The sequence below is a fragment of the Phyllopteryx taeniolatus genome, chromosome 9 (genome assembly GCF_024500385.1).
Source record: "Phyllopteryx taeniolatus isolate TA_2022b chromosome 9, UOR_Ptae_1.2, whole genome shotgun sequence".
In the NCBI taxonomy this organism is placed as follows: Eukaryota; Metazoa; Chordata; class Actinopteri; order Syngnathiformes; family Syngnathidae; genus Phyllopteryx; species Phyllopteryx taeniolatus.
The window spans coordinates 18784604-18803528 of NC_084510.1; the positions used below are offsets into that span (position 1 = coordinate 18784604).

At 40.7% G+C, this 18925-nt stretch overlaps 1 protein-coding gene across 1 annotated transcript in view; it reads left to right on the forward strand.

Annotated features, from left to right (window-relative positions):
* tex264a (testis expressed 264, ER-phagy receptor a) overlaps positions 1-15238 on the forward strand; it is an 83314-nt gene extending 68076 nt beyond the window's left edge. The window contains exons 3-4 of the mRNA XM_061784638.1: positions 4150-4321; positions 13668-15238. Coding sequence (XP_061640622.1) covers positions 4150-4321; positions 13668-14023 — 528 coding nt within the window. The 3' untranslated portion in view covers positions 14024-15238. The remainder of the gene's footprint in view (positions 1-4149; positions 4322-13667) is intronic.
* Positions 15239-18925: the final 3687 nt, after the last annotated feature.

An 18925-nucleotide genomic window follows, 5' to 3' on the forward strand; every position in this document is an offset into this window, starting at 1 on the left:
GAAAACAGGGTTGTTGCTATTTAAAACTCAACTGTATACTGATACAAGATTCTAATAATGGCTCCATGCTGTTTCGTGTTTATTACGCTTAGTATAAAGGCTTTGTGCTATAAAGTTTCACTGCATATAAAATGAGTATAAAATTATGCTAAATATCTTGAAATATAATTTCTTAAGCAGAAATGCAATTAAATAGGCAGTTTAGGATGGGTTAAGGTTAGGATTAGGGTGGGTTACAGTTAGTGGGAAACATACTAACGCGGTCACACTTAAGGCATGTACTTCTCTTCCCCTCTGGAAGCAGTAGGGCGTGTTCTCCAGGTATACAACAACCAATCATAGTGCAGTGGCGCGTGTCCTGGAGCCAGTAATATTGTAGCAGGGCATGCCTGGAAACTATGTGGGAATCCTAACAACGCACCAAGGAGGAGCTCAATTTAGCCTGGGTTAGTGTAAATATGGAGAGTGTGTATGGTTTTCTTCTGCTGAGTGGCTGTTATACAGCTCAAGCTAAAGCTGGAAACAGATAAAATTAACAAGTATACAACATAAAGGCGCGGGAAGCTGCTTCTCTCATGCCTAAATTGTTATTGCTCACACCTTTACTTCTGTTTGCATCTTTTAAAATGACTGTTGTAACCAAGGACTGATACCCAACCACTGTGAAGTGACAGATCATCAAGTGATGCTGTGAGAAATAATCCAAGTTGACATAATTGGTCCAAATGTTTTTGTTTACTACAAATAATGTATCTTGTTTCATCTATCTATGCCAGTGGCGTATAGTGAGAGGCAGAACATTTAAACATGCTTGCAATAGATGGAAAATGCTCAAACTAACCTGTGAATCCACAGGTTGTCATTCATAGAACATATTCATAGCTTTATATTTAACTAAACAGGCCCAGATTTCACACCAAGTACATTTGTGAGTAACTTGAGACGAGATCATCATTATTTCTACGTACAGTGGAACCTCGATTAAATGGACCCCGGTATAACGGATAAAAAATAGTTTCCATTTGACACTTAAAATGCCATTGACAAAGTCTGTTTAGTCCAGAATTGGCCGCTGTTGTTTACTGGTACTGTGGCGCAATGCAGGCACAGAATGGGACTGACGTATTTCGGGTTGCAGATAAACAATAATACTAGATCCTACTGTGCCTACGTGGTGGCAACGTTTAATTTGGGGCATTGATGTGGCGGCCATGTGACAATGGCTATATCTATTGTCTATTTTATGTAGAGCAGAGAGAGAGCGGCATGCATGCGGCATTAACTCTGAGGAATACAAAGAAGTCTTTGGAGTCTGGAACATGCTATTTTGGTAAAGTACAGTAAGGTTTTTTTGTCAAGCCGTTCGCCTTTGGCAAAGGATTTGGAACTGTACGTCAACAATGTCACCATGACCAAGGACATCGGCGTAAGTTTGGATAAAATGTGAAACTTTCAAACATTTTCAAGCTTTTCTTATATTTATTTACAATAACCTAGCACCGTACTGGGCGTTTTAGGCCACGGAAAAAAACCTACAAAACAACAATTTTGTACTCCACAGTAATATGGGTGCATTTGACCTAAAAAAAAAAAAAGTGCTTCAACTTAACGGACAATCGGCTAATCAGATGACCTCCCGCTACCATTAGTTCGTTCTATCGAGATTCTTCAAAGTACTTTTTGTAAAATATTTGTTTGGTGGTGTGATGTGAGATTTTTCTTATGTAAAATAGGTGCCTTTGTGCAATAAAGGTTGGGAAACACTGCACTACTCTATATTTGACACAAAAACTAGTCTGTTTGAGTGTGTCTACCATATAGCCAACTGTTTTTGTCTGGATTTTTTTTTGGCTCATTATGGAAGCAGGTTCAAGGAGATGGGACCTCATTTGCATAGTGAGCCGCAGGGCTCTGCGTGAGTGCGTGAGTGAGTGAGTGAGTGAGTGAGTGAGTGAGTGAGTGAGTGAGTGAGTGAGTGAGTGAGTAAGTAAGTAAGTAAGTAAGTAAGTAAGTAAGTAAGTAAGTAAGTAATATGTAGCCAGGTGATACATTCCAGCTCCTACAGTCTTATTTCACAGGAGATTAGATTAAAACCAATCAGTCAGCCCAAATCACACTGACCTCAGTAGAAAGTGTGTCGTGGGACTGGGACTTAAAGCATCCAGCCTGCCTCACTCACTGCCTACCCTGAATAGACCGGCTGGTGTTTTTCTGCCGCTCAGCCATGGCAACGCTGCGCCTCGGAACATTTTGCCTAAAAACAGAGAACATTCACACAGCGAGGGGCAGGCCAGTGTGAACATAGTGTTATTTTGCACAGTCCAAAGGGCATAATCAATGTGATGCACTTGGGCCCGATTGCTGGCACAACCCATGAGGATGAGTTGGGATTGCTTTGGAAACTGCCCTTATGAGAGCATAGAGATTTAAAAAAAAGAAAAAGAAAAAAGATAAATGCTACACGTTTTGATATTTTTTCATTGCCTTTTCGCAATGGTTTTGTTACTGCTTTGAGGGCTAAACTACTATTTATCTCAAAGGTTACAAAATAATAAAACCATCTTAATGCATATAAAAGCAATGATATGCATGTACAGTGGGTACGGATTCAGACCACCTTAAATGTTTAACTATTATATTGCAGCCATTTGCTAAAATATTTCCCCCCCATCATTAATGTACACACAGCACCCGATATTGACAGAAAAAATGGAATTGTTGAATTTTTTGTAGATTTATTAAAAAGGAAAAACTGAAAAATCACACAGCCACAAGTATTCAGACCCTTTGCTCAGTATTCAGTAGAAGCACCCTTTTGAGCTAATGCAGCCATGAGTCTTTTTGGGAATGATCCAAGTATTTCACACTCTGCCATTCCTCCTTGCAGATCCTCTCCAGTTCTGTCAGTTTGGATGGTGAGCGTTGGTGCACAGCCATTTTCAGGTCTCTCCAGAGATGCTCAATTGTGTTTAAGTCAGGGCTCTGGCTGGGCCATTCAAGAACAGTCACAGAGTTGTTCTGAGGCCACGCCTTCGTTATTTTAGCTGTGTGCTTTGGGTCATTGTCTTGTTGGAAGGTGAACCTTGAGCCCAGTCTGAGGTCCTGAGCACTTGGAGAAGGTTTTCGTCCAGGATATCCCTAATCTTGGCCGCATTAATCTTTTATTCGATTTATTCGATTCCTGTCCCTGCAGCTGAAAAACACACCCACAGCATGATGCTGCCACCACCATGCTTCACTGTTGGGACTGTGGGACATCAGACCACAGGATAATCATAGGATAATCTTACAAGTAGTACATAGTCTGATGTTTTTAGTCCCTTTGAGAAGAGGCAAAATTGGGAGAAAAACAACCCAGTTATTTTTTGTGTACCAGGCCTTGGTTAGTTATCGAGTTAGCTTGTTGGTTGGTTAGTTAGTAAGATGTTTGAAACAAGTAACTCAGTCAGTCAGTGAGTCAGCTAGTTGTCCAGTTAGCTAGTAGTCAGTAGTCAAGACAGTTGCTTAGTATTCATTGAGTTACTTGGTCAGTCAGTCAGTCAGTTTTCCACTTAGCTAGTCAATTATTTGGTTAGTTTGTAAAACAATTGGGCAGTCAGTCAGTCAGTTGGTTAGTCAGTCAGTTCCTAAATTAATCTGTGTGTCACTCGGTCAGTTATGTGTACCTGTCACATTGCGCCAATGGGCGAATGTTGACACTATATCTAATAATTGGCACAGATATCAAAGCCAGTGGACTTTTTTTTCACCTCCGAGCAGAGGAGTTGTTCCCGCTTCAAACATTCTGCTGCTTTGAAAGCGCAGGGCTCCTACTATTAATACAATACCACACTGACTGACGACATATGCTATATTTTCCAAATTGATTTCAATGACATTCCCAAGTCTCAGGAAATCTCAATGCTCAATGAATTACAGCCAGCCTCAGACTTTAGTGAATCACGCCTCCTTGGTGGTAGCGCTCAAATTTCCCCGTTAGGCATGATGGGTGTGTTAGAAGTCTGGATGGGAAAATCCGTGTATCAAAAAGATGCACAAGCCAGAGACCTCTGCATGAACAGGAGAATATGGCAATCATATGAAAGTTTGATGCCCTAGTATCTAATCTTCCACTTTGCCTTTTTCTGTGTGTGTCTTGAATGTTGACAGGAGAGGAAGCTGTCAGACCTCCTAAACATTGAGATTTGTGACTCACTTGTCACCAATTATATGGTGCCACTGTCCCGCCAGACTGATTTCTTTGTTCCCGAGATGAGGGCTGAAGCCAAAGCTGATGTGAAAGAAGAAGACTCTGATGAAGACAGAGGAACTGACATTACAGGTAATATTTTACACATAGGAGACAAGTCAAGTGTCAAATCTCCGTCATTCCGCATACCGAGAGAAGTTTTCATTTATTTCACTGAGAGCTCATACGTCTGATTGCTGGTGACCCAGGTTTGATTCTGCTCTGGTGGCGACGACAGCTTACATTAGGTTGCAGAGAGACATAAAACAACTTTGACACAATGATCAGTGAGGACATGAAGATAAATGAGACTTTGTAATTATTCTGTCATGCCAAGTACATGTGATAGAACACAATGCTATATTAGCCGCTATCACGCATCCTCGCCCGGGTGGACTGTCAACAAGTACAAACGACTAAATAAAGGACATCATGGGCTGAGCTGCTCTCTGACCTTCTAAATTCTGTAAATAACTCTGGTTTCTGCTTGTAGCAGGTTTACATTCTACATAGCTTTGGTCACTATCAATCTTTTGAACATTCTAGATTGGTGTTTCCCAAACTTTATTGAGCCAAGGCACATTTTTACATGAGAAAAATCAAACGCCATACCATCACCAAAAGTATATATACTAAAATAATGTTGATCTTGTCAATTTACTCTAAGAATGTACGTATTGTGAAATCTGAGCATGTTTAGTTGAACACCAAGCTTTTATTCTGTTCCATAACAATTTAGCTGTGACTAGTGGGAGAGTTTATATTTTGTTCTGCCTGTCACTATATGTCACTGGAATAGCTAGATGAACAAGGATGGATTATTTCTAGTAAATAATAAATTTCAGATCAATTAAGTGAAATTAGATAATTTCCCGTGACACACCTGATCTCTTGACACTGCACAGGCCCTGAATGACTAATAATCGATGAACGGATATGTCTCAATACCTTTTTCTGTACATTGTAACTGTTGATTTAGTTTTGTCTTCAGCAAAGCTGAATTACTTGAATTGAAATAAATATGGATACCGTATATGTTGCTACAAGGCAGTAGAACCCTTTGATTTTTTTCCAGCCAATCAGCAAAGCAAGGTAGTGATTCAATGGAAAAGTCATAATATATGATGGTAAAGTCTATTACACTGGTATATCATGATCAGAAATAGATCCATCCATCTATCTATCTGCAGAGCCTAGGACATAACATGAACATTTTTTTTAAATTATTATTTCGTATGTATGTAGAATTTCTGCCTCGAAGCTCTGCCGGGGACCACACCCCCCAACAAGTTCCGCCAGAACAATGTTTGCGCCGCCGGGATCAATGTTTCACACGGACATTTATTGCAGACGGACGCAGTTTTCTTCCATTGAAACTTTGCCAAATACGACATAGTGTGAGTGATTTAAGACACTCTAAGATGTGTAATGTACATATAACATGATGTATGAGTGAGCTAAATGGTAGTTCGTGTTTTTTTTTATATTCCTAAAATGGTCATCGCTAGCACGCTAATGCTAATCACAAATGCTAACCGTTTGGCAAAGGCTGATTTTGTTGTCTCAAATTCAGTACAGAGTGTATACCACACACGCAGTACCAACATATGCAGTCTAAGGATAGAAGTCCAGCCTTCAGAAATTAGAATAAAATGCATGTTAGTAAGTTGTTGTTTTTTTTTTTTTTTGGGGGGGGGGGGGTGATGATTACTCGAGTACTCAACGAAACATCTGTAGGGTAATCGGTTTTAATGAGTCGATCGTGACAGCCCTACTTTCTACACCTTGTGCGACCAAAATTACAGTGGGTACGGAAAGTATTCAGACCCCCTTAAATTTTTCACTTTGTTATATTGCAGCCATTTGGTAAAATAATTTAAGTTAATTTTTTTTCCTCATTAATGTAAATATTATCTAAAATATTTCCCCCCCCCCTCATTAATGTACACACAGCACACCATGTTGACAGAAAAAACGGAATTGTTGAATTTTTTGCAGATTTATTAAAAAAGAAAAACTGAAATATCACACAGCCATAAGTATTCAGACCCTTTGCTGTGACACTCGTATATTTAACTCGGGTGCTGTCCATTTCTTCTGATCCTCCTTGAGATGGTTCTACACCTTCATTGGAGTCCAGCTGTGTTTGATTATACTGATTGGACTTGATGAGGAAAGCCACACACCTGTCTATATAAGACCTTACACCTCACAGTGCATGTCAGAGCAAATGAGAATCATGAGGTCAAAGGAACTGCCTGGAGAGCTCAGAGACAGCATTGCAGCAAGGCACAGATCTGGCCAAGGTTACAAAAAAAATTTCTGCTGCACTTAAGGTTCCTATGAGCACAGTGGCCTCCATAATCCTTAAATGGAAGACGTTTGGGACGACCAGAATCCTTCCCAGAGCTGGCCGTCCGGCCAAGCTGAGCAATCGGGGGAGAAGAGCCTTGGTGAGAGAGGTGAAGAAGAACACAAAGATCACCGTGACTGAGCTCCAGAGATGCAGTCAGGAGATGGGAGAAAGTTCTAGAAAGTCAACCATCACTGCAGCCCTCCACCAGTCGGGACTTTATGGCAGAGTGGCCCGACGGAAGCCTCTCCTCACTGAAAGACGCATGAAAGCCCACAAACACCTGAAGGACTCCAAGATGGTGAAAAATAAGATTCTCTCATCTGATGACACCAAGATAGAACCTTTTGGCCTTAATTCTAAGCGGTATGTGTGGAGAAAACCAGGCACTGCTCATCACCTGTCCAATACAGTCCCAACAGTGAAGCATGGTGGTGGGAACATCATGATGTGGGAGTGTTTTTCAGCTGCAGGGACAGGACGACTGGTTGCAGTTTTTCTTTTTTAATAAATCTGCAAAAATTTCAACAATTCAGTTTTTTTCTGTCAATATGCGTTGCTGCGTGTACATTAATGAGGGAAAAATATAACTCAAATGGATTTTAGCAAATGGCTGCAATATAACAAAGAGTCAAAATCTAAGGGGGTCTGAATACTTTCCGCACCCACTGTATCTTCATGATGGCTCAAGATAATTTTATTTAATGTACTTTCCATTTAGGATTCAATCATCAACCCATAAGTGAAAGCATAGGAGAACATGTCTTTAGCTCTAATAGGGTGTTTGTGCACCCGTTTGTTCTAAATAGAGCATCTTGATTAAACTGATAACCAACTAGCCTCCTTGTTGTTGTTCTTTCTTCTTCACCCCTAGCATCTCTCACTCTTTAGCATATGTAATGAATTAAATCTGCTTGTTATCCTGCTGATTTGGTGAAAACTGATTTCTTGATGTGCTATAGCGACCACAACCTATAAAGACGTTTATTAAGCTTTTCTGCCTTCATCAAAAGATTGTTTTAAGTATAGAACATTGATTAACCTAAAAATACTATAATATGTTAGTAGAACATTGCATTGTCAAAAGACATTCCAGAACCTTCAGCACATCTTGTTAAAATAAAACATTTAGGTGAAAGTGTGGATACATTTGAGCCTCTATCGATTGTTTTGACGTGTGGATTAATGAAAATCCAAATAAATTAAAACAAAAACATCATTGACCCAGTTTATGACATTTATGCCCTCGATCAGTGTCTGTAAACTTTAAGCATAACTGTATGTTTGAATTAGGCATCAAAAGGCTTAAATGCTTGCATAAACAGCAGCTGATCGTCACTCCTTTTATTTAGACCCCAGCTTCCTTTTCTTTTTAAGGTAAAAAAACACAAGTGTGGGTTTAAAATGTCTTCCACTAGTTTGAATATTATATTAGTCCCTTATTGCATTGTATTGACAAACCAAAAATGGAGGTCGTTAGTTAATTTAAACCGTATGGAGTTCATTTTCCTCTCACCGGGGCTCTTAACGGAATATTCCGGTGTTTTATGTTCCTTTTCCGACACTTATCGTACGTTTTCGTGGTCACGTGAGGGCAGCGAGTGAGCCTTTATATTTGCTGGTAGACACAACCTAAATGGACCTTTCAGTGACATTCTTGTATTGTTTTGTCTTTTTATATTGGGGGATGAGCAATCAGTTGAAACTGGTCAGCTTGTGAAAACAAGATCATAAAGTCACCAAGTGGTCCCTTGACTTAAGAGTGCCCCAGCTTACGAGTTTGTCGAGTTACAAACCGTCACTTGGTCGTTTTTTTTTTTTTTTTTTTGTGCTTTGAATTGTGAGCCAAAATGTTTGTTATAAGTGAGCTTCATGTACGTCACCGCTCAAGTGAAGTAGAAAAAAAGAGCCACAGTGACCAATGCACTTTCACCTGTTTATTGCAAGAGATAAACAGTAAAACACACAAATGCAAAATGAAAACACTCGCAAGGAGCTACAGTAGGCCAAAAGTCACGACCAGACGCTCCCACACAGACGAACTGGCCAAATTCCTGATGCCACTCACTCGGCCACACCCCTTAAAGGCACACATACAGCACTGCAGCTTTTGTTACTTTCTGCTCCCCCCCAACATATAGTAATTACACTTGATAAAACCACCAAGTTACGAGCTGGATCAACAAGCAACTGTATTACCTGTACACATTGTGTTACATGGATTAGATTTTTAGGAGCCTGTGTCAGAGAGAGAGTGTATCTTTTGACTGGTACACCATTAAGCTTTCTTATCAAGTGCCAGCTCAATCAGTGCAGCTAAGCTTTTGTCTGACAACACAGCTGTGGAAATCCCACTCGTGCGCCTGGGAAATAACCTGCGCCTCCTCGTGCTTCATCGTACTTGACCATCAGCACCCCAGCAAAATTATGTACTACGAGAAACTTGTTCATTTTTGGAGGACACAAATGAGGCCTCCTTGTAAAGCAGGCTAGAGGGTTTCATTTGTATATTCTGTTAATATTTTGGATGAATAAGGACTGGAACAGAATCATTAGTAACTGAACAAGCTTTGCAGTTATGTGCATTCACAAAGTGAATCACGGAAAGCATTGTTCGGGTTAACTGAACAAAAAAAAACCCCTCCAAGGTTACAATTACACTCTTAACATTAGGCACCCCTGCATGAGGTCCGATATCAATCCCAAAGTGCTCTGTCCTTTCACTTGTAAACAACATCCATCTCTTTAACTTCTTGTCTCATCTGTGCACCTTCTGTGAACTCTTGACTGGTCTTTTTACATTATCTCTTTAAAAATCCTCTCTTCAGGACCTTCAATCGAAGCTATAATAATCCCGATGGGCCCAATTTAGCAACTGAATTAGGCAAACCTCATGGAAAAGTGAGGGGTCCAGCTGGCTTCAATCGGGTTGGCGTTTTTATGACAGCGCTTGAGGGTCATCCAGCGTGCCGAAGCACCTCCTCGGAGGAGAAGTCCAGCCAATTATCTTTAAATAGAGCCATTATTTCCAATAAATGCCCTTGCATTGTTAGAGGCATTCCCCTGTGGAAATATAATCTACATTTATCATAAACCCCATTCACACTTCAGTGAAGAGCATCCAATTCACCACCTCCTGTTGGGACTCGCTGGCTAATCAACAGAATAGTTCTCAGCCCCTAGATAAATAACGCAATTGGACTTCCCATATAGAACACCCCAAGTGATAATTACGTTGTGATTGAACACAGTCCCGGCTTGACTTATTTTTTGTACTGTATACTGTGTTCGTGACATTCATCTGAAGTGAGTAAGTATTACAACAACAGGATATTAGCGATGAGTATTTGATGAGTTTTGACTGTACATATTTTCTATGTAGAATTTGTGCAGAAAGTACCACAACATAATATAAGTAAAAATAAACAACTTCAGGCCAGTAAATGAGTAAAACTACCCCGCGCCCAAATGCCAGATGTGTATTGTTGTGGTTGTAGTTCAATATCCAAGGGGTTCCCAAAAATTTTACATAATTTCGTAGTCCATTAACATTTAATTCTCACTCAATTGTAATTTTTGTATGTATATAAAAAAAAAAACTACATTTAATGTGTTTAATGTTGGTTTAATGTTTTACGTGTTCATTTTTTTTCCTGGGTGATATTACTTTTCTTTTTTTAAAGAACACCTTGTAATAGTATTGCCATTATATTTAAGTCATCTTTGTCAAATCCTGTAATTTCCCCTAGCCAAGCAAAAATATTAATAATACAGTTGAAAAAAAGCACTATATTCATTTTTATGCTAATTTTCAGTTACTTAAAAGAGGGTTAAGAAAATCATTATACTGTGTGATGTTTCTAATACTGTGTTGCAAACAAAAATAAGATAACCTAAATATTACAAAACCTCAGTTATGATATAGAAAAATTCTACACATTGTAAACCACAATATTAATTAAATTAGTAAATTATCTTTGGCAATGTCTGTCAAATTGTATTATTTAATTTTTATTGTGGAGATGTATACAATAGTATGTGCATAATATTCATGGCCACCATACTCACCAGACATGTCACCCATTGAGAATGTTTGGGATGCTCTGGATCGGGATATACAACAGCATGTTTCCTGTTCTGCCAATAAAAAAGTGTTTCATTAATATTTTTGTTCAGCGTATGTATACAGTACAGTGTATATACCAGAGGTAGGAGTAAGTCACATACTGTATGTGGAAGTCGCAAGTAAGTCTCAAGTCATAACCTTCAAGTTTCAAGCAAGTCCCAGGTTATGGTGGAAACAAATCAAGCAGGTCAAGAGGAGTTCCCACCACATTTCAAGCAAGCCATTATTTGGTTAAAGATATAAGTTAATTCATTCACTGCCAGCCATTTTCAGAGCTGTAACCCCATATTGCCAGACGTTTTCCAATTTTTCAAAACCCACAGAATATTGTGTTTTATGACTATATAAACACAGAATCTACCAAATGAAAGAATAGAAAAAAAGAGAAGAAATGACATGAAGGAAAAAAGTTTCATTCTACTTTTTCCTGTTCTTTAGTAATCAGCATTAGAATAATAAGCATCGTTACTGTTTGGAAGCAAAAGAGAGAAACTGGCAAGCTTGAGAACTCCATCCCACCTGTGAAATACGGGGGTGGCAGTATGGGGTTGTTTGTGCACTTCACAAAATAGATGGCATCATGAAGAAAGAACATTATGTGGAAATATGGCTGCCGTAGCTCAAGACATCAGCCAGGAAGTTAAAGCTTGGCCACAAAATGGACAATGATTTGAAGGATGCTGCAAGAACGGGTTTCAAAGTGGCTTAAGTAGAACAAAGTCAGTGTTTTAGAGTGGCCATCACAAAGCCCTGATATCAGTCCTCAAATGTCTTGTAGTTGAAAATCGAGTCGAGTCTTACATTTACATTACATGTTTTAGCCAAGCAAGTATCCAGTACTAAAATTGTCAGCTCAAGTCTGACTCAAGCCCTCCACCTCTGATATTTACATACCAGAATAAAATGACTAGAGGAAGAGGAGCATCGGGTCGTTGTCAGTGGATGCAGGGTGAAGAAGGATGAGAGAGAAGACCAGCACAGGGGAGTGTGTAGCTGTGTGCCCAGAGGGGAGCAGCTGGAAGTAGTGACATGGTCAGTTGATGGCCATCATAATCCTCTGGAACATATTGCCACTTAAGCATTGGACTTGCCTCACTATGACTACACCACATGCAGTACTGTACAAGGAAGTGTGCTCGTGTCACTGACAGACATTTGCACAGTCACATGATCAGCCTGTAATGTTTTCAGACGCCACCTGCGCTTGATCAGTGACACGCTCAGCTGATGTGACTCTTCCAGGCGGCGTTCGAGCCGCAGTAGCCAAAGTGATGAGAAGCGCAGTGAAATGTTGCGTGGCATCGAAACTGAGCGAGAAAGACTAATGAGGGGAAGTTAGGCTTTTGTTGCTCAGCCAAAGAAAAGTAAGCAGCACACCATACTTCCCTCCTGCACAGCTTTTTCACTCAGCCTGTGACTTCTCGACAAGTTTATTCCTTTTTAGTCTTCACAGTCATTTTATATTCAAATTAGGCTACGATTACTAAACTTAGCATTTAATACGCAGACGGGATATAGAAAGTTGATAAACCACTGTTAAAATACTGTAGCTTTTAATGTAAAAATTTGACCATGATAAATCATTAGTATAAACTGCAATTCAAATACAAAAATATATTTTTTTATGAAAATAAAAACTAACTTTTGAAAGCATGTGCAGTACGTTGCTGTAGTCATTAGCTGCCTAACAGAGGTTTTGGGTTTGAATATTCCAAATTCCAAAAACCATGCATTATCAGTTTATTGAAAACTCCAAATTGTCCGTAGGTGTGAATGAGTTTGAATTATTATCCATCCATCCATTTTCTGTACCGCTCATCCTCACTAGGGTCGCGGGCGTGATGGAGTCTATCCCATCTATCTTCGGGCAAGAGGCGAGGTACACCCTGAACTGGTTGCCAGCCAATCGCAGGGCACATATAAACAAACAACCATTCGCACTCACATTCACACCTAGGGGCAATTTAGAGTCTTCAATCGACATAGCATGCATGTTTTTGGGATGTGGGAGGAAACTGGAGTACACGGAGAAAACCCACGCAGGCACGGGGAGAACAGGAAAACTCCACACAGGCGAGGCTGGGATTTGAACCTCGGTCCTAAGAACTGTGAGGCAGATGTGCTAACCAGTGTGCACCGTGCTGCCTAGTTTGAATTATAGTATTATTTCTAATAATAATATATTATTATTATTTATAATAATGCATATCACTTATGTAGCTTGTGATTGGTGACCAGTCCAGGGTGGAGGAAGCAAAAACAATAGTTGAAGCTAGCACCAGGCGATTCATCGATTTTATTGTCAAAGGATTTTGTCAATTTTAAGTTACACAATGGCTCTATACTATTAATCGATTATCAAAATAGTTGTTAATTAATGTGATAACCGATTGTCAATTAATCAATTAATTTTGATACCTCTAATATTTAGCAAATTTTCAAACCCCTCTGACTTTAAAAACACTTTACTTTACAAGTGTTAGCATTGTTCTCACACTGTAACCTTTGATATTTTTCATTGGCACGTTACGTTGTCATTATAAAAGAGATTTTTTTGGCACTTTATTTTAATTATCGCATTGTAATTTATTTTATTGGGGTTTTATATTTCTGTAAATTTGATCAGTGTGTTACATTTTTGTATATTTGTATGAGTTTCTGTTAGTTGTTGTGAACCCAAAGCTGCATTTTATTTTATTTTATTTTATGTTGTAGTCTACAGATGGAAATTAGCTTATTTTATTGAAAGGCAACTTGCCCAGCTCCAATATAATCATTAGTTTATGTATAAATTGTAATCTCTTTAATAGATATAGAATGCACATGAGAAAGAAAGAAAAACAGCACCGTTTAACAGTGGGACACTGCCGACCCCACCTTTAATGCATAGTTGCCATTGTGTGTTACCTTATATTCCTTACTCAATTGGTCACTCGTGCGTTTCTCCCGTGTCGCCGCAGGTGCCGACTCTCACAGTGATGCCAGCTCAGGAAGCGGCGGCGTTCCTTGGGACAGCCGAGAGACGTCCCTGGCCGCATCCACGGCCGCCTCCTTGGCCTCGTCCCTCCCTCTCAGGGACGTGATGGACGCGCAAGGAGACGCCAAGCACAGAGAAGGCAGCGAGCGAGGCTCAGACGGCTCGTTGGCCAGCGGCTCGTCCTTTGAGGAGCTCGACATGTATCAAGAGAAGCAGGCGGGAAAGGAGGAGGAAGACGAGGGAGAAGAGGTCCCTGAGGCTGGCGATAGAAAATCTGGTGAAATTTTGCAGGTGGAGGAGGCGGACAAGGAGGATTTGGGGGACGACGGCGAGGAGTGACTATGTTGAGATATAAGGGATGTTAGGCACGAAATGGTGGCACGCTAGAGAGCGTCTCAGTTGTTGTTGCTGCTGGTTATGTTACCATGTCGCTGGATCCAAACCCATTTGATTACTTTTGTTAAACTAATCTCATTAAAACTATTAATACTCCTATTTAAACCATGTCCAGTCACATATGCCACATACCTGAAGGTCTCACTGGAAAAAACAAAGGTGCACTTGCAAGATCTAATGACATTGCTCTGTTAAAACTTAATTATTTTGAAAGGTACTAATGCTCACTTTTGATTGGCACTGTAGGGAAGCATTAATTTAACGATGTTATTTACAGTTAATTTGTCAATAACATGTTATTTACAATTAGCCACAGAAAAGGAGTAGTTACAGTCAATCCACGGTTCACAAACTTAATTTGTTGTGAGCATGTATTTTTTTCCCCATTTAAATGAATAGAAATAGAATTAATCGATTTCAGATCCCAGAACCAGGTTACATGTGTTTTTACATAGTGTTATTGGGTTTAGTTAAAAAGAAACATAGAAATAAATGAACCCTTTATTGCCTCTTGTTGTTAAAAATAGTACGGATGGTGTTTCGCCAAGCGAAAATGTGTATCACGATCAGAAACATGAACATCGCTTTCATGTTTAGTTTTTATTTTTTCAACAATACTAAGATTAAGCTTCCTAATAGCATGATGAAAAAAAAATCAAAAGATACAGTACCTGTATTTGAAATACGTGACACGCGAAAAGTTTGATAGCTTGTGACTGACTTGTAGCGATTTGTTTGTGAACTGGGGCCTTTGTGAACTGAGGTTTGACTGTAATGTATTACAATTCTACACCACTGCTAACTGTCCGTTTTTATATGAATATTCATTTTTTATTTAATACAAACAGCAGTAGAAGTAATGTGAGACATGGCTATGTGCCACAATTTCATTTTTAACTGTAGAAAAGAATTTTCTGACTAATTAAGTGAAATTGGATCATTTCCCCCATTGTGGTTAGGTCTCACTGCATTAGCTTGTGTGAGTGTGCCAGTAAAGAGCACATTCAGTCATCAATTTTTATATTTAGCATCATAAAAGTCCAGTCGATCAGCATCGTAGACTGCTGTGACACATTGGAAATGATGTACAGCACATGGTTGTGTGTGTGTATGCGTCCAGCGTATGGGTCTGTAATAATAAAACATTTAAAATGTAAAGGTCGTCTCGGTGCAGTTTGTTGCGCTAACCTAAATGAAGTCACGCATATAACTTGAAACTGTGTCCGTCGTGGAATCCTGTGGGGGGTGCTTCGGTAGTATGGGGTACCGAACCACCTGATACGGGCTGTTCGGTCCCTGTACGACCGGTGTCAGAGTTTGGTCTGCATTACTGGCAGTAAGTCGGACTCGTTTCCAGTGAGGGTTGGACTCCGCCAAGGCTGCACTTTGTCATACTGTTCATAACTTTTATGGACAGGATTTCTAGGCGCAGCCGAAGCGTAGACGGGGTCCGGTTTGGTGGCCTCAGTATTGCATCTCTGCTTTTTGCAGATAACGTGGTTCTGTTGGATTCATCAGGCCCTGATCTCCAACTCTCACTGCAGCGGTTCGCAGCAGTGTGAAGCAGCTGGGATGAGAATCAGCACATCTAAATTTGAGACCGTGGTCCTCAGTCAGAAAAGGGTGAAGTGCCCTCTCCAGGTCGGGGATGAGATCCTTCCCCAATTGGAGGAGTCCAAATATCTTGCCATCTTGTTCACGAGTGAGGGAAGAATAAAACGGGAGATCGACAGGCGGAACGGGAGATCGACAGGCGGATCGGTGGAGTGTCTGCAGTAAAGAAGGAGCTAAGCCGAAAGGCGAAGCTCTCTATTCACCGGTCGATCTACGGTCCTACCCTCACCTATGGTCATGAGCTGTGGGTTGTGACCGAAAGAACAAGTACCTAGATACAAGCGGCCAAAATGAGTTTCCTCTACAGGGTGTCGGCATCCGGGTGGATCTCAGAGTAGACCCGCTGCTCATCCGCATTGAGAGGAGCCAGATGAGGTGGCTCGGGCATCTGTTTAGGATGCCTCCTGGACGCCTCCCTGGTGAGGTATTCCGGGCACGTCCCACCGAGAGGAGACCCCGGGGACGACCCAGAATACGCTGGAGAGACTACGTCTCTCGGCTTGCCTGGGAACGCCTCGGGATCCCCTCGGAAGAGCTGGATGAAGTGACTGGGGAGAGGGAAGTGTGGGCTTCCCTGCTGAGGCTGCTGCCCCCGCGACCCGACCTCGGATAAGCTGAAGACGATGGATGGATGGATCTCCACAATTCAGTAGTAGATAGTTTTCACTCTTAGCATGTTTTCAGCAGTATCTTCAAACGTATAATGTATTTTGGAAACATTGACGCCGGCACGGTGAGCGACTGGTTAGCACATCTGCCTCACAGTTCTGGGGACTGGGGTTCAATTCCCAGCCCTGCCTGTGTGGAATTTGCATGTTCTCCCCATGCCTGGGTGGGTTTTCTCCGGGTACTCCGGTTTCCTCCCACATGCCAAAAATATGCGTGGTCGGTTGATTGAAGACTCTAAATTGCCCGTAGGTGTGAATGTGAATGGTTGTGTGTTTCTATGTGCCGTGCGATTGGCTGGCGACCGGTTCAGGCTGTACCCCGTCTCCCTCCCGAAGATAGCTGGGATAGGCTCCAGCAGCCCGCGACCCTAGTGAGGAGAAGCGTTATAAGAAAATAGATGGATGGATGGAAACATTCACTTTACTAGTATGTCGGGATGGCGCTTTAGCTTTAGCCTGGGTTGTTAGTGGATGTTACGTAGAGTCTTCACTGCATGTACACTTGAACTTGAATTTGTTCACGCTTCCTTGGACGCTGCTTTTAACAACAACAAATATTTGAATTATTCAAATTCAGTCACCTTGACAGTGTCGCATATATCTGGTGGGAATTTGCTGCTGCTGTGACATTTGTGTGACAATACATCACGTATAGAGTGAATCAGTCCACCCTGCTTATTTATTTGGCATACATCTGCCTTCTAGTGCTCCTTAATGAGCAGCATGACCTATACTCTAAATACTTCTGACTCCCCCGTCTCTCCATCTCTTTTTTAAATAAAATTGTAAAGCCCCCGAGAAGGAGAAAAACATATATTTTACAGCTTCTTCCTTGAAGGTGCAATCTAGTCTGGATAAATTCATCGACAGTGAGCGTCACCTAAAATGTAACATGCCACCAGTCGCTCCACTGTTGTTTCATGGGGATAAATGTTCGCCATTAAAGCTTGTTAAGTAATTGGTTGACTTTCGTGACCAAGTGACCATTGATGGCTGCTTCTGATCAACGAGGTGTGGAGGACAGACTGCATGTCCACACTATATACCGTATTCTCCTCACTGCGTGTCCTCATCAAATCTTTAATGAAGTGGATACAAAACGTCCACACACCGCTGTTCAAATGACAGATTTTTGTGATATAAAAAAAAAATAAATCACAAAATCGTAAAATGTGTTATGGTCAGGTGATACCACCACTCAACTTATTGACCATAATTTCAAAAGATGTGTTTGGCGCAAATATAACCAGACGAACACCATACTTACTGAAGCATCTTGGTGGCATGTCCTCTTGAATATATCCTCCACACTGCATGCCCACACCACTTCTCTTCTGCCATGTTCACACAACATTTACCAGGTACTGCAATTATTCCACACTGCTTGGACACCTCATTCCCTCCACCCTGTATGTCCTCTACCCTACATGTTTTCTCTGTATGTCCTCAACACATGTCTGTCCTCTCCACTACATTTTATGAAAGTACATGGAAACTACACACACTACATTTTTTTTAAATAAGGAAAATGGCACTCTTTAATATTTTACCTCATAAAAACATAGTAATAACAACTTGGATGTAAAGAATTTGTGCATCAATTCATTGTGTGGCTCCTGGTGTATGCACCTTGGCTACCAGGGGGCACTATGATACAGACAAATAGGGAAGCTCACAACTAAGCTCAGTAAGTTGCAGTAATAGTCATTTTTCAAAGAGGACAAAGAAAATACACCTGTGAGTATTGTTATATTGTCTGTCTACATGTGTTGCGCCACCCTTTTAGTTAAAATATACCTTGTTAAAAGGGTTATAGCACAGTAACACCGATGCTATTCATTAGCCCATCTATGACGTTTTGCATTGTAAGCATTAAGCTAAGTGGATTTTTCTAATGGAAAGGGAGGAGGTTGTTTGAAGGACACAATGTGGATAATGCATCAAGTCAGTTGAGTTGAATTCACTGCCACCATACAGCGCTTGTATCTCACATTATTGCTCTCATGTCAAAACAAAACAAAAATGGCTGAATGAAAACACGCAGTTACAGAGCCCTTTACAAACACATACTAGTGATGCACCGAAATGAAAATTCTTGGCTGAAACCAAAAGCCAAAAATGGGGAACCCAAGGCTGAAAGCAGAAACGCAAAGAAATGACTATGCCAGTTATTGGTAAAATTGTATTTATGGCTATGACTGCAAAGCTGCCAACCAAAAGAAATACACTTCCAGAATAATTCATCTGAATTTTTAAAATTACCCCAGTGAGGATAAAGCGGTACAGAAAACGGATGGATGGATGTGATTTTTCCATTCTCTGATTGGTTTAAAGCTATTCGAGTGGGAATTTTTCTGTTTTACGTGAGCAGGTGGCTGAGCAAGATGACGAACATGACGGAAATAATGGTTAAAAATGGATTTTCCAGGCGGACTTTTGAAGACAAACTGGACATTGTGACCATATATTGTCTCATAGGACATAAGCCGGACAATGCTTGTAGCTGGCTGGCATGTTTCAACCCAGTCAAGGATTTACACAACACACGTCTAGCAAATGAGGA